Here is a 14748-nt window from a genome sequence, read left to right as displayed (position 1 = left end):
GAGCCAGTTTCCACGAAGCTGTCTGTGTTAATTTTAGAAGCAAGAAATATCGTTGACATCAACGAATGCACATTACATTTGAAACAAGTGGTATTGATTTGATTACTGTCCATCTGAAATATACTTTGTTTTATGACATAGAGTAAGAAAGAGTCCAGCAGTGAGAACATAGGAACATAACATCTCTGAAACTTAAGAGGCAAATCACACTGTCCTCTATTCCAGAAACCTGTCATAATTGCTAGCCGTCTCCACAAAGAGTATGCAGGGCAGAAGAAAAGTTGCTTCTCAAAGAGAAAGAAGAAAATAGCAGCAAGAAATATCTCCTTCTGTGTTAAAAAAGGTTTGGCAGAATCACTTAAGCTTATTCACCATTATTTTAAAAGTACCCACTGAACATCTGTCTTATAGGCACCATTGTACTTGCTGAAGCATTCATTCATTCATTCATTCATTCATGCAACATATATTTTTTAAGCATGCCAGGGACTACTTTGGGTGCTGGAATATAATCATGAAAGAAATAGGCAAGTCCCTATCCTCATAGATTTTACATCCTAAGAGAGGATCAAAAAACAAAACTAACTTATCAAGAAAAGTGTCAGCACAAAAGCAATTTCTTTCATATATATATATATATATTTTTTTTTTTTAATGTTTATTTTGAGGGGGGTGGAAGGGGCAGAGAGAGAGGGAGATACAGAATCTGAAGCAGGCACCAGGCTCCAAGCTATCATCCCAGAGCCCAACGTTGGGCTTGAACTCATGAACCATGAAGTCATGACCTGAGCCGAAGTCTGCCGCTTAACCGACCGAGCCACCCAGGCGCCCCAGCACATAGCAAGCAGTTTCTATGTGGAGCATTCAGATACGTGAAAAGGCACGAGCAGCTTGGGGCTACATTCACTTAGGGTTAGGGAAGACCTTTCTAGAGCAGTAACGTTTAAGCCAAGACCTGGGTGATAAGAAGGTGTCAGTTATGCGAGCAGGAAGAGGTAAGAGCACCCAGGGAGAGAGAACATCACGGGCAGGGACTCAGACCTGGGGTTGCCTTTGGAATGGTCGAGGCACGGAGAGACTAGTGATGCAGCTGCAGATGGGAGAGAGGAAGTCCGAGTCGGGAGCAGGGCCAGACTAGATGCCACTCTGTGAAATACAGGCACGGGTTGAGATTTTTATACCAAGTTAGTAAAATGCCACCAGAGAGGTTTTAGCCAGCTTTTGGTTAGCACTTAAGCATCGCAAAAAAAATTGCACATTGGCTATTATTGGCTTGTAAATATGGGTGCCAGACAAGTTAAGGGGCTCTTATATCAGTTCAGATGAAAGACAATGGTGGCTTGGATGCAGGTGGGGGAATTCGGGATGGACAAAAATGTCCCTGCCTTTCCAAGTTTAGGGATCACTCAACCATGGTCTCAGAACATCTGGTGCCTACTACCGAAAAGCACCTGGCACATTTTTCCCTGAAAAAAGTAATCTGGGAGACAAAAGACTTATTGACATCAAAACCACAAGCTTTTCACTATTCTTCCATATAATTATAGGAGTTAAAGGACATGGTTTGGCGACATGAATTGCATGTATGTGATCAATTTCAAAATAGTGCCGTGCGTGGAGTTTGTGATGGTTCACTTTCCCAGATTGATAATCAGTGGTTCTCTTTCAGGTGAGATTTTGGGACTGCTAGGACCTAACGGTGCCGGTAAAAGTTCATCTATTAGAATGATTTCTGGGATCGCAAAGCCCACAGCTGGAGAGGTAGTAAAGAATGGAAGAATGATTTTTTTATTCCCAAACTATAAATTTCGTGATAAATGCAGGCTGTATCTTCGTGAGACTCTATTTTTAGCAGCTTCGATGATTTTCTAGCAGAAATGTATGAACCGATGTCTATTGTATTCATTTTTTTAGCTTTTTAATTTTTGCCTGTTTATCTTTTTAATTAAGCCCTTTTTTATTGAAGCGCAGTTAACAGTGTTAAATTAGTTTCAGGTATACAATATAATGATTTCAACATCTCTATCATTTGCAACAGCGTGGTTGGGCGTAGAGGGTGTACTGTGAAATGAGTGAAATAAGTCAGACAGAGAAAGACAAAGGCTTTATGATTCCAATCTGATAATAGTCTGTCGATGCTCAAAAACTTGCGGTATTTTTTAGCTTTGTGGCGGTGTCTTGGGGAATCGTGAGATGAGAGGAAAGGCTGCGTGTGGGTCTAAAACCGGTTTACTTTCTCAGGTGGAGCTGAGAGGCTGGGGTCATCAGGGAGACAGCATGGTGGGCTTCCTGGGGTACTGTCCTCAGGAGAACGTGCTGTGGCCCTGCCTGACAGTGAGGGAACATCTGGAGGTGTTCACTGCCATCAAAGGGCTGAGGAAAGGGGACGCCACTGTTGCCATCTCACGGTAAAATGAGGTCATCTGGTTCCTTTCGGTCCCGAGGCAGGGAGGGAGGCTGTACCACTGATGCTGAATCCACTAATAAAGAACGGAGAGGAGAAGCGACGCCTCCACCTTTTCAGAGAGTGTCAGTGGTAGGGCAGGGTTGGAAGACGGGAGCTGTTTCCTGCATCCTTGATTGAGGGATCTTTAAAAAACACAACAATGCATATAATGATGGACGGTGTTAAATGAATGAATGATCACGAATAAGCATCCATTTCAGTTCCAAGTTCGAAATTCTAGTTACCCGCCAGGACTTTTTATGAGATGAAAAGCCTTCCATGTTCCAAAACGAACTGTTCTTCTCTCCGATCGTTCGAGTTTCAGAAGAACAGTGCCAGGTTTCCCTCCAAAAGCTATTACTCTTCTGTGGGATCACATTTTCCAAACGTCCTCTTTCGCGCTGATATTCTCATCCTTTTCCCATCAGGCTGGTGGATACTTTCACCCTGCGCGAACAGCTAAATGTGCCGGTGCAGAAATTGACGGCCGGAGCCACTCGAAAGGTGTGTGTGATGTGTGATGTTCTTCTGAGGGCCAGTATGATGGAAGCAGCGAAATAAGGTGCCTCTCTGCTTTTCAGTTGTGTTTTGTGCTGAGCATCCTGGGAAATTCGCCTATCCTGCTTCTGGATGAACCATCGACGGGCATGGATCCAGGAGGGCAGCAGCAAATGTGGTGAGCATTATCATAACCCTCAGAGCCAGGAGTATAACCTTTATGCAAAAGTTGTGTTTTTAAACTGATCTCGGGACACCAAATCCACTCATTTCTAATCTAGTGGAGATAATCGGTGTAATTGGGACAATAAATATTTAACACATAGATTCTCTGATGTTGTATCATCTTCATGTGGTATTCACATTAAAAAAAGAAAAAAACCCTTGGGGCGCCTGGGTGGCTCAGTCAGTGAAGCATCTGACTGCGGCTCAGGTCATGATCTGGTGGTTTGTGAGCTCGAGTCCCACGTCGGGCTCTGTGCTGACAGCTCAGAGCCCGGAGCCTGCTTCGGAATCTTGTCTCCCTCTCTCTCTGCCCCTCCCCTGCTCATACTCTGTCTCTCTGTGTCTGTCAAAAATAAATAAATGTTAAAAAATACTTAACCAGAATACCGTTGGCATACCTAAAAATATTAAATATTAATATCAAAGCGTTAAAAATATTAAACACTTCGTATTATCAGAAACCTAATCGATATTCACATTTCTGCTTTTTTAATTAGAAACTTGGCTGATAAAAATGATTCCTAAACTGTATTTTCTTTCTACAATTCTCCCTCCATTTCTCTCTTTTTTTCTACCCTTTTTTTAATGGTAATTTTTTGATGTGCTTCAGGCAGATGATCCAGGCAGCCATTAAAAACACAGAGAAGGGGGCCCTGCTGACCACCCATTACCTGGCTGAAGCAGAGGCCATTTGTGACCGCATCGCCATCATGGTGTCTGGAAGGCTGAGGTGGGTGTCCTTCTGGAGTCTGTGCTTGACCCTCAGAACAAGATTCCCCACAGGAAGGGCGAAATCGCTGTGAGCACCTAGAGTTCTTTCCTTCAGTTCGCTCAGGGATGCCCCTTTCCCTCCATCTGAAATTTGAAAATAATGTAAGAGTGGCTCAGTCAGTTGAGTGTCTGACTTCAGCTCAGGTCGTGATCTCACCATCCGTGGGTTCGAGCTCCGTATTGGGCTCTGCGCTGATGGCTGGGAGCCTGCTTGGGATTCTCTCTACCACTCTCTCTGCCCCTCTCTCTCAAAAATAAATATTAAAAAAAAAAAAGGAATAATGTAAGAAATTTAAGGAGTAACATTTTTTCCAACATGTTTTCCTTCTTGCCCATAGGTGCATCGGCTCCATCCAACACCTGAAAAACAAACTTGGCAAGGATTACGTTCTAGAACTGAAAGTAAAGGAATCGTCCCAGGTGACTTGGGTCCAAGCCGAGATTCTGAAGCTCTTCCCACAGGCTGCACAGCAGGAAAGGTGAAGGAGCTTCTGATTACGGAAAAACCTGTTGGCTTTACCCACTCAAGTGGTTTCTTTTCTGCTCTGTGAGAACTTCAGGATGATTTGACTTCATGATAACAGTTAGGGACCTCAAAAACCGATTTACAGACTCCTCCAGATTGTAAGAGGTTGGAGAGCCACCCAGGAAGCTGTGTCCCCTAGGAAGGGTTGAGGACACCTTGCATGAGCCTCCTCAGCCATCCAGGGCTGGCCCCAACCCAAAACAGGACTTGGAAAAATTGGGGGAAAGGAACTTCTCCTGCATGGAACCCACACGGGACCACGGTTGGCCCCATGCGCCTTCCACAGACCTCCCTGAAAATATTTAAAAGATGTAAATATTTACAGTTTAAAAGATGTAACGTATTTAGGGTGAATTTCCCTCTAGGAAACAAACAGCAGTCGAGATCATCAAACATTCTCCCTCTAATGAGTTTTCACGCCTCAAAACGGAGAACAGAAAGGCGCATGTGTGGACCTGTACGTCTGCGTGTGTTTGTGTATGCCTGCCCGTTGCTGGGGGACGGTGCAAGGAGGCGGGACAAGAACTGAATTTGGAACTCCTTGGAGAGAGGAGCACGCCAAAGAAGCAGGGATAGCAACTGCTATTTCCATTTTAGCCCAGCATGAATATAACGGAACTCTCTAAGGCTGTGCCAGGGCAAGTAACCCAATCCTGTTTCCAGCCTCTTGGTGTTACAACTCCAAGAAGCGATTTTGATCTAGGTGGGATGGCCATGGGTGGCAAGGCTGGAAGAGGAAGGGCTGGGCTGAAAGGGGCCGGGCCTGGAGGTGTGAGCAGCTCTAGGGCCAGCCGGGGGCATCAGACAGCCATTTGAGGATGAGCTGAGACTAGGCACGAAGTCATGCAGCTGGAAGTGGCAAGTGGAAACAAGACGCCACGAATCCGAATCCATTCCGGCTCTTCCTGTCCTCAGAGCTCAGGGAAGTTTATAGTTAAAGCCTTTTGAACTTTCCCTAGTCTGTCCCTCTCTCTGAACCTCACATCCCCCTTCCCTTAGATTTCTAGTGACAAAGATGAAATATTAATTAATTAATTAAAACCTAATTTAAAAAAATTTTTTTAACGTTTATTTATTTTTGGGACAGAGACAGAGCATGAACGGGGGAGGGGCAGAGAGAGAGGGAGACACAGAATCTGAAACAGGCTCCAGGCTCCGAGCCATCAGCCCAGAGCCTGACGCGGGGCTCGAACTCACGGACCGCGAGATCGTGACCTGGCTGAAGTCGGACGCTTAACCGACTGCGCCACCCAGGCGCCCCTTAAAATTTTTTTTTAATGTTTATTTATTTGTGAGAGACAGAGACAGAGCAGGAGCGGGGAAGGAGCAGCGAGAGAGGGAGACACAGAATCCGAAGTGGGCTCCAGGGTCTGAGCTGTCAGCACAGAGCCCGACACGGGGCTTGAACTCACGAACGGCAAGATCATGACCTGAGCCCAAGTCGGCGCTTAACCGACAGAGCCACCCAGGCGCCCCTAATTGCAACCTAATTTAAACTAAGCAAAGGGATCAGTTCAGACGCCCGTGTTCAACAACAATAAGAGAAAGGTTTACATACACTGAACATATATGCAGATAAGCTGCATTATTTCTAGGAGAATTTGCTCCAACAGCCAGCCACCAAAGACCTTTTAAGGATTTTCCATCGGTCATGTTATTTGTTCTATATGTAAGCCATACGTTAACTGGCATTATTTTTATTTTCTTCAGAGGAAACTGATGTTAATATCAGTATTTATTTTGATGGTCATCTTCTCCCCTTGAAACTCAACGTCAAATATGACATTTTTCGTATTCCCAGGTGTTCGTCCTTCTTGGCCTATAAGATACCTTTGGCGGATGTGTACCCTCTATCTCAGACCTTTCACAAATTAGAGGCAGGTAAGAGTTATCCTTATAAAATAAAATTTGGAAGAATCTGTTCAGACTTAGGTAATAATTTCGTGGTAGATAATTGTGTAATATATTTTTCTTTTGTTTAAGTTTATTTTGAGAGAGAGAGAGAGAGAGAGCATGAGCAGGGGAGGGGCAGAAAGAGGGGGAGAGAGACAATCCCAATCAGGCTCTGCACTGTCAGCCTGAAGCCTGACACAAGTCTCCCATCCCACCCACCATAAGATCATGTGACCTGAGCAGAACACCTTGCCCCCATCCATCAGGAGACCTGCCTCTGTGCCTGTGTGTTCTGCCTTCCTGTCACAGTGAATGAACCGTCCGTGTCTCTTGCTCAGTCTGTCCCCTGCATTGTGCATGGCTCCTCTTGCCACTGGAAATTCTCTGTTCTTCCTCTTCATCGGCTTTCAGCAGACTGTCATGGAGTAATTTCTCACACAGCACAGTGGTGAAAACCCCCAACTCCTGTGCCAGCCCCTCTACCTTGGTAAAGCCACTGAATCTCTGCAGGTCTAAGATGACCCATCTCTAAATGAGGGGTAAGGGAGCCCCGGAGGCTCAATCGGTTGAGCATGGGGCTTCAGCTCAGGTCACCATCTCCCGGTGCGTGAGTTCGAAACCCCCACCGGGTTCTCAGCTGTCAGCGCCCAGAGCCTGCTTCAGATCCTCTGTCTCCCTCACTCTGCCCCTCCCCTGCTCGCTCGCTCTCTCTCTCTCTCTCTCTCTCTCTCTCTCTCTGAAAAAAATAAATAAACTTTTAAAAAATTAGAAATGAGGGGTGCCTGGGTGGCTCAGTCGGTTAAGCATCCGACTTCAGCTCAGGTCACGATCTCGCGGTTTGTGGGTTCGAGCCCTGCATCAGGCTCTGTGCTGACAGCTCAGAGCCTGGAGCCTGTTTCAGATTCTGTGTCTCCCTCTCTCTCTGCCCCTCCCCCGTTCATGCTCTGTCTCTCTCTGTCTCAAAAATAAATAAACATTAAAAAAAATTTTTTTTTTAAATAAAAAATTAGAAATGAGAGGTAATATCAGTGCCCACCTGGCAGGGTCATTGGGAAGATTAAATGAGTTCGTTTGTCAAGTGTCTAGACCTGTACCTGGCCCATCGTGTTTGAGAGAATACGAATCCCAGGTTTATTCCCTCCGCTCTGGACACCCTGACTTCCCAGTACTTCCTAAATGCTACCAGACTTGCACACTCCTGCCTCAGGACTTTGCACTTGCTGATTCTGCTTCGTGAAATTCTGTTTCCTAACTACCCGCCTTGCTTTCTCACTTCTTTCAAGTTTCGCTCAATTCTTACCTGGTAACTATGGCCAGCCCCAGCCATCCTGTAAAAAAAAGAGTGCTTGGCACTTCCTGTTTCCTTTACCTGATTTATCTTTTCTCCCTAGTAGTAATCATCATTTATTATATATTTAAGTCCTTATTTATTTGAGGCCCATACTCCTGCCCTTAGAACGCAGGGGTTTTGTTTTCGCCCCTCCTTTGCCTATGGTTCCAAGGGTGGCTCACACACAGAAGATTCTCACTGGGTGAGTAGTGAACTGTGAACACTTGAATATGTAAATTCGATGACCAGTCTCACGAGGATTTCCCGGTGGGGACGCCCAGCATAGAGCTTGGTATAGCAGATAAACTGGCTGAAGACAGTGACACAGAAGTATTGGGTCCTTTCAAAGTGGAAGGGATGGGATTGAAATCTTCCTTCTGTGTAAGAATGTACCAATCAATTATGTAGTTCCTCAAGGAATTTATACGTCTCCCAAGACATATATACTAAGTAATAAACCATATCAAAATGTAATATGAGAAAACTCTACTATCAAGATTAATTTAATTTGCATTTGTAAAAATTTATTTATTGTCAAGTTAGCTAACATACAGTGTAGCCTTGGCTTCAGGAGTAGATTCCCGTGATTCATCGCTTACGTACAACACCCAGGGTTCATCCCAACAAGTGCCCTCCCCAATGCCCATCTCCCTTTTCCCCATCCCTCTAACCCCCCACCCCCATAACCCTCAGTTTGTTCTCTGTATTTAAGAGTCTTAATTTGCATTTATATTAACACTGACTTTTCGTGATTCCATTCTTTCACCAACCGTTTTGTTTTTCAGCTTTATGTTCTATTTATTTTAATCGTGTGTATTTTTATTTTGTATGCCTTTGAAAAAATCCTTAGTAATAAATTGTAAGCATCTGCTATTTGTCTTTTTTTTCCACCCCCCCTCCCAGTGAAACATAAATTTAACCTGGAAGAATACAGCCTCTCCCAGTGCACATTGGAAAAGGTGGGTCAGCTTTGATGGTTTTGTATCATTCCTGTAAATTTCACACGCTAGTACCATTTATATTTCTTATTAATTTGGAAGACAATAAACAACTTGATATTCTTTTTCCTTCTGCTATGTCTCCTGGTTAGGTATTTTTAGAGCTTTCTAAGGAACAGGAGCTGGGGAATTTTGAAGAAGAAATTGATACAACCATGAGATGGGAACTCCTCTCTCCTTCAGACGACCCTTAAAAGCTCAAACCTATTAATTCTTTGTGTCATATAAGCTTATGTTATATGTTATAATTGGCAGTATGTATAATTTTAAAAATCATTAACATCAATATCAGGTATGTTTTGTATGTTTAGTTAATAAATGAATAAATTTCAAAATCATTCTTCCTCTTAAATTTAGGAATGATAGAAAATCTGTGATAAAGCCAATACAAAGTATTGATAAAGTTACTTAAAGACCAGGTACCAGGTATTGTGAAAATATGATCACAAGTTTGGAATTTTTTTGAAGTATAACTTCAAACATGGCATATAACTTTGAAATACGACATTTACTAAAAAATTCCCTTGCTGAAATATGTGCTACACGCCCATTTGGAATGCATGAGGTTTATGGGTTTGTTGTAAAACACAAGTAAAACCCAAGAGTCTTCCTCTGAAAACTTTTCAGAAATTGTTTTGAAATTCACAGAGTGGGGAGTCCCTTGGACTCACAAATGAACAAGCACGTACATTGGAGAAGCAGTTCAAACATACTTTTTGAAAATAGGGGCATCACAGCATTTGTTCAGACTTTAAAATTTTTGAATATGTTATTTTGTGATTATGGGAGGTGTTGATTTCTCACCAGCTCATTAGCAGTTTTCGGTGTACAGTTGATCCTTGAACAACATGGGGATTAGGGATGCCAAACCCCTATGTAGTCAAAAATCTGCATGTAACTTTTGACTTCCCTAAAACTTAACCACTAATAACCTACTGTGGACTGGAAGCCTTCCCAATACCAGAAACACATATTTTGTATGTCATGTTTCATCTGCTGTGTTCTTGCAATAAGTAAGCTAGAGAATAGACAATGTTATAAGAAAATCATAAGGAAAAATACATAGTCTGTACTGTATGATAAAAAATCCATATGTAAGTAAGCCTGCACAGTTAAAACCCATGTAGTTCAAGGGCCAACTGTATTTTCTGCTATTTTAAAATCACTTCCCTCTTACATATGTATATGTACATGTGTTTCTATCTGTATACACACATGCATGTATCATTTTTATTACTAAATTTTAAAAAATATGTGTGTGCTTTACATGTAATTTTATTTTTTTTCCTTAAGCAATAGTTATTTCATTTTGAATATCACCAGAAAATTTTTTGGATACCAAGCAGTATTCTTGATGTCCTTTTTTTTTTTTTTTTTTTTTTTTTTTTTTGGTGATGTTATATGACTTAAAACAAATTGTGATACTTGTTGAAGAACATTTGCATAACGGAGAAAAATATAGAAATGGAATAAAATTGAATAAAAGAATCAGCACACTTTCTCCACACCAAAAAAAAACAAAAATCAACTTCTTTCTTTAGTGAACTCTTTTACAGGGGTGGAATCATTATAGTATACATAACTTCTTAATTAAACATATATGCATATTTGCTGATAAAACATTGGAATTGTTTTAATTTACTTTTAAACTTATGGCGGAGTTCTAGCTTTCTATGTTTGCATTTTATTTTGTGTTAATTATTTGTATTATTTGTTCATTTACTCTTGTACTTTAATCTTTTTCATATCCATTTTGTAAACTTTCATACAATTAAATATTTATCTGCATATATTACATTACATACATCAAAATTATATCTGGAACATTATATTTCTAAATCCATGATAAATGATCGTACTGTTTATTCAGGATCCTTCGCACCCTGTAAAGACAAATTCATATCATAATGAGAGTTGCATTTAAATTCTTCCTAAAACTCAGGCAATAAATTCTCCTGTCTTGCTCAGATGTACAAGACCACAACATACATAACCATTCACGTAATGATATGATGAAATCTTTGCTTCTATTCATTATAAGTTATGTGTTCTTAAGTGTTGTAGAAATACGTTTACAAAGTACTGAATAACCAATATTAGATGATATGAATATTTTAAAAGATTAAACTGGACATGATTTGCTAAAACCATCATAATATGCTTGTTTTTGAAAATTTGGGTTTTTATTAGGAATATGTTCAAAAGCAGATACATGGGTATGAAAATGGAAGGAGATCAGAATAAAACAAAAGGGATTTTTTACAAATTTTTTTAAAAACTTTTTTAACATTTATTTATTTTTGAGAGGCAGAGAGAGGCAAAGCATGAGCAGGGGAGGGGGAGAGAGAGAGAGAGAGAGAGAGAGAGAGAGAGAGAGAGAGAGAGAATCTGAAGCAGGCTCCAGGCTCTGAGCTGTTTATTAGCACAGAGCCCGACGCGGGGCTCAAACTCACAAACTGCGAGACCATGACCTGAGCTGAAGTTGGACGCTCAACCGACTGAGCCACCCAGGTGCCCCTAAAAGGAATTTTTTTTAAAGGAAAAATAGTTGTATCATCTCAAACTCTATTGTAGACAGGTCTTGTACTGGTTTTGTTCTTTATTTTCCTACTATACCCTTTCCAGGGGAGGCTGACCGCTGTGGACTGTATCACCAATTCCCTGCTTTCATGGTTGGCTTCCAACTGGGTCTGACCAATCCAATAGGAAAGAGCAACAATAGATGCAAAGGTGGAAAAGGAGAGAGATCAGAGGATCTCTTCCCTCTTGCCCTTGTTTTCATTCCTGATGTCAAGCAGTAGATGTATCCTTCCATGCCCATAGCTTTTGCCCTCCGCCAGTTACACGCACCTGCTTCTGACCCCTCTAACACTATTGACCCCAGGAACGTCCTATTCTCACCTAATCTTCACTCAGCCTCCAACAATTCATCAAATTACCATTTAAGGTGTTTGTTCCTACCAGTTCTTAGCTAATCTTCACTCAGCCTCCAACAATTCACCAAATTACCATTTAAGGTGCTTGTTCCTACCAGTTCTGGGCACTACTGGCTTCCGCTTCAGGTAAGCTGATCTTGGCTACAATTCTCTATATTTACTTGCCAAAAAAAAAAAAAAATAAGAATAAGATTACATATAGAATGTCTCTGCTCCCAGTTCCTTCTAACATTTGGTCTTGGACCCCAGTTCCTGACACAGAGCTCCTAAGACCCTTGGAATTTCTTGGATGATAGAAGTATCTTTTGTTCCAATAAGATGACTCTGGTGGGCTGTAAGATCAGCACTGATCACCAGAAAGACCAAACTGTGATTAGAAGCTTGGTATTTTCAGCCCTACCCCTATTCTCCAGAGGTGGGAGAAGGGTTAGAAATTGACTTAATAGTCAATCACACCTATCTGATGAAGCCTCCATAAAAATCCAAAAAGTATAGGATTCAGGGAGCTTCCAAGCTGGTGAATACATCAATGTGCTGGGAAGGTGGTGGGTGCATCCTAGTTCCTGGGTGACTGAGGCTTCTGAGCTTGGAACCCTTCCAGAAGTTACCCCATGTATCTCTTCATCTGGTTATTCATCTGAATCCTTCATCATACAATTTATTATATAATCAACCAGTAAACGTAAGTAAGTGTTCCCCTGAGGTCTTTTATTTAAAAAAAATTTTTTACACATACTTATTTTTGAGAAACAGAGTGAGACAAAGCGTGAGCGGAGGAGGGGCAGAGAGAAAAGGAGACCCAGAATCTGAAGCAGGCTCCAGGCTCCAAACTGTCAGCACAGAGCCTGATGTGGGTCTTGAACCCACAAACTGTGAGATCATGACCTGAACCGAAGTCGGATGCTCAACCGACTGAGCCACCCAGGCACGCCCCCCCCCACCCCACTGGAGGTCTTTGAACTGTGCTAGCTTGTCAAACCCAAGGATGGGGTCATGGGAACCCCATTTAGAGCTGGAAGGCCAGAATCAGAGAAGGCAACATAGGACTCAGGGAAGTCTTGTGAGACAGGGCTGTTAACTCGTGGGATCCGACACTACAGACAGATCGTGTCAGCACTAAATCAAATTGTAGGACCCCCAGCTGCTGTTGGAGAATTGGTCGGTATGGGGGGAAAAAATCCCCACACATTTGGTGGCAAGAAGTGAAGTATGAAAACAAAGGAAAAAAACAAACCTGCTTTTCCCAGACATTTGGTATCAGTGAAATGGAATTTGCTAGAACAGCTCTGGCACATATGGAAACATATGGTTTGGAAAGAGAAAGAAAGAAGGGCAGGGATGAGGAACCCTGATCCCTGAATGGCCACCTAGGCACTTGTGGTATAAAACTGTAACGGCTCTTTGATCAGTTACTAAGGGTAAAAGTTACCAGCGGAATTAGAGATGAGAATAGACCCAAGGAAATGCAAAATAACAAGCATGCGAAATACGCAACCTCTTGGTTATCATTATCTGTAACAGCTAAAATGAGAGAGAGTTCTGAGTTGGAACTTGATGCTGGACCAAGTTCAAATTTGGATCAGCCTGAGCTTTGGCCACTAGCCTCAAAGCTGCCCACAGAGGGGGAAATTATGCCAGGAAACTACCTCTAAGCCCTCTGATCACCAAAAAGGTAGTCAGTGTGGTGGAGAGCAAAACCAGAAAACTACTAAAGCCGGGGGATATGGTGTGGAGGAGATGTCTCATTTTGTGGATCACATTATCATCTTCCTGAGGAACCTTTCCTAAAATGGACTGCGGGGGTAACTAATTTGGGGGCTATGTCTTTGGTTTCGAATGGTGCAGAGTGGAGGAGCATGTTTGGTTTGATACAGGATCTGTAGTCCACCATTGAACAACCCCGGATGGTTATATGTGATTCAGACACGCAGAAGGTTATTCCTGAGGAATCGATTCCTAGGAGACTGGATAAAAGCCACCATGAGGTGTGCTTACCTGAGAAGGAGGGCTGCCCGAGTCCCCCTCCAATTGCCAAGTGGAACACTTCAGATGAAGCAGCGAATGTGCTTTGTGGGCAAGCCATGTGGGATTGGCTTTATGGTGACTAGGATATTCACCCACTAAATATGCCCGTTACCAGGTTATGGTAAATGCTGTGATTAAGGGTGCCTCTTGTCACATGGGCATCCCATGTGACACTACTCTTGCAAAATCGAATGGTCTCAGAAGTTTTATCAGTTTTGCTCTCTCAGCTGCCCCATTTGGATCTTACCGATACCAAGGTCACCAAAGGAATTACAAAAGAAATGGGAGAGACAGAAAGGAGAATCAAGGGACTCCACCCAGCAGTGTGGACGTCTTAGATGGTTGTTGAAAAGGGGGTTGAATGTGGCAGACATAGTGTTGAAACAAAGATGTTCATGCAGCATTATGGAAGCTTGTGTGGGCCAGTGAGACTCCCCATGGGTCCCCCAACATTAGAAGGCCCCCCAGACAAGTTCTCTCCATTTACCCCGCTTGGAAGGAATTCAAAAAGCCAGGCGGCAAAGATTATGTGAGAAACGCCACCCAGAATCGCCTGGGGTATTGGGTAAGCAGATTAATCCAAGTAAATATTGGAGAGGCAGAGTCTTCTGGCCAAGTCTGGTGGGGACCCAAGGCCACCCGCACATGTATGGATAAAATGGCCAGGGAGCTGAAGGGGAGGAGAAGAAACCTTTTCTGGGACTCCTTAACACAGGAGCCAATGCACTGTGATTTGAAATCTCTGGGTAATGCCTTCACAGCAGCTTAATTTAGATCAGGAAGATATAGAAATTAAAAGGTGGATGGGATTAAGGTGAAAGTTTAGATGAAAATTGGGATTTTTGAGCAAACTTTTTGTGAGGTGGCTGGTTCCCCTCTACTTGAATGTATCACTGGGGTGGCTATTACGTCCAACTAGCAATTACTTCCCCTACCTAATATTGTAAACAGAAGGCATGACAGTCCCCCTTGGGCACAGTAAATGGAAACCACTAGAATTTCTCGGGCCCACACAGGTGGTTAATTTAAAACAATGCAGAATACCTGGTGGGCAAAGGGATTACCTCTTTAATTAATGACATGTTAGCAGCTGGAGCACA

General features: G+C 42.6%; 1 protein-coding gene across 3 annotated transcripts in view; it reads left to right on the top strand.

Annotated features, from left to right (window-relative positions):
* ABCA6 (ATP binding cassette subfamily A member 6) overlaps nt 1–10837 on the top strand; it is a 61799-nt gene extending 50962 nt beyond the window's left edge. For 2 of the 3 annotated variants that reach the window (XM_045044291.1, XM_006940527.5), the window contains 10 exons: nt 226–343; nt 1670–1761; nt 2242–2408; nt 2875–2950; nt 3028–3122; nt 3780–3899; nt 4279–4419; nt 6268–6347; nt 8593–8648; nt 8780–10837. In XM_045044291.1, coding sequence (XP_044900226.1) covers nt 226–343; nt 1670–1761; nt 2242–2408; nt 2875–2950; nt 3028–3122; nt 3780–3899; nt 4279–4419; nt 6268–6347; nt 8593–8648; nt 8780–8881 — 1047 coding nt within the window. In that variant the 3' untranslated portion in view covers nt 8882–10837. Of the gene's footprint in view, nt 1–225; nt 344–1669; nt 1762–2241; nt 2409–2874; nt 2951–3027; nt 3123–3779; nt 3900–4278; nt 4420–6267; nt 6348–8592; nt 8649–8779 lie in introns of those variants that run through there. The other variant, XM_045044292.1, reaches the window with a different exon arrangement.
* The last annotated feature ends 3911 nt before the right edge of the window (nt 10838–14748 follow it).

The sequence above is a fragment of the Felis catus genome, chromosome E1 (genome assembly GCF_018350175.1).
Source record: "Felis catus isolate Fca126 chromosome E1, F.catus_Fca126_mat1.0, whole genome shotgun sequence".
In the NCBI taxonomy this organism is placed as follows: Eukaryota; Metazoa; Chordata; class Mammalia; order Carnivora; family Felidae; genus Felis; species Felis catus.
This window is presented reverse-complemented; position numbering and strand designations above follow the sequence as displayed.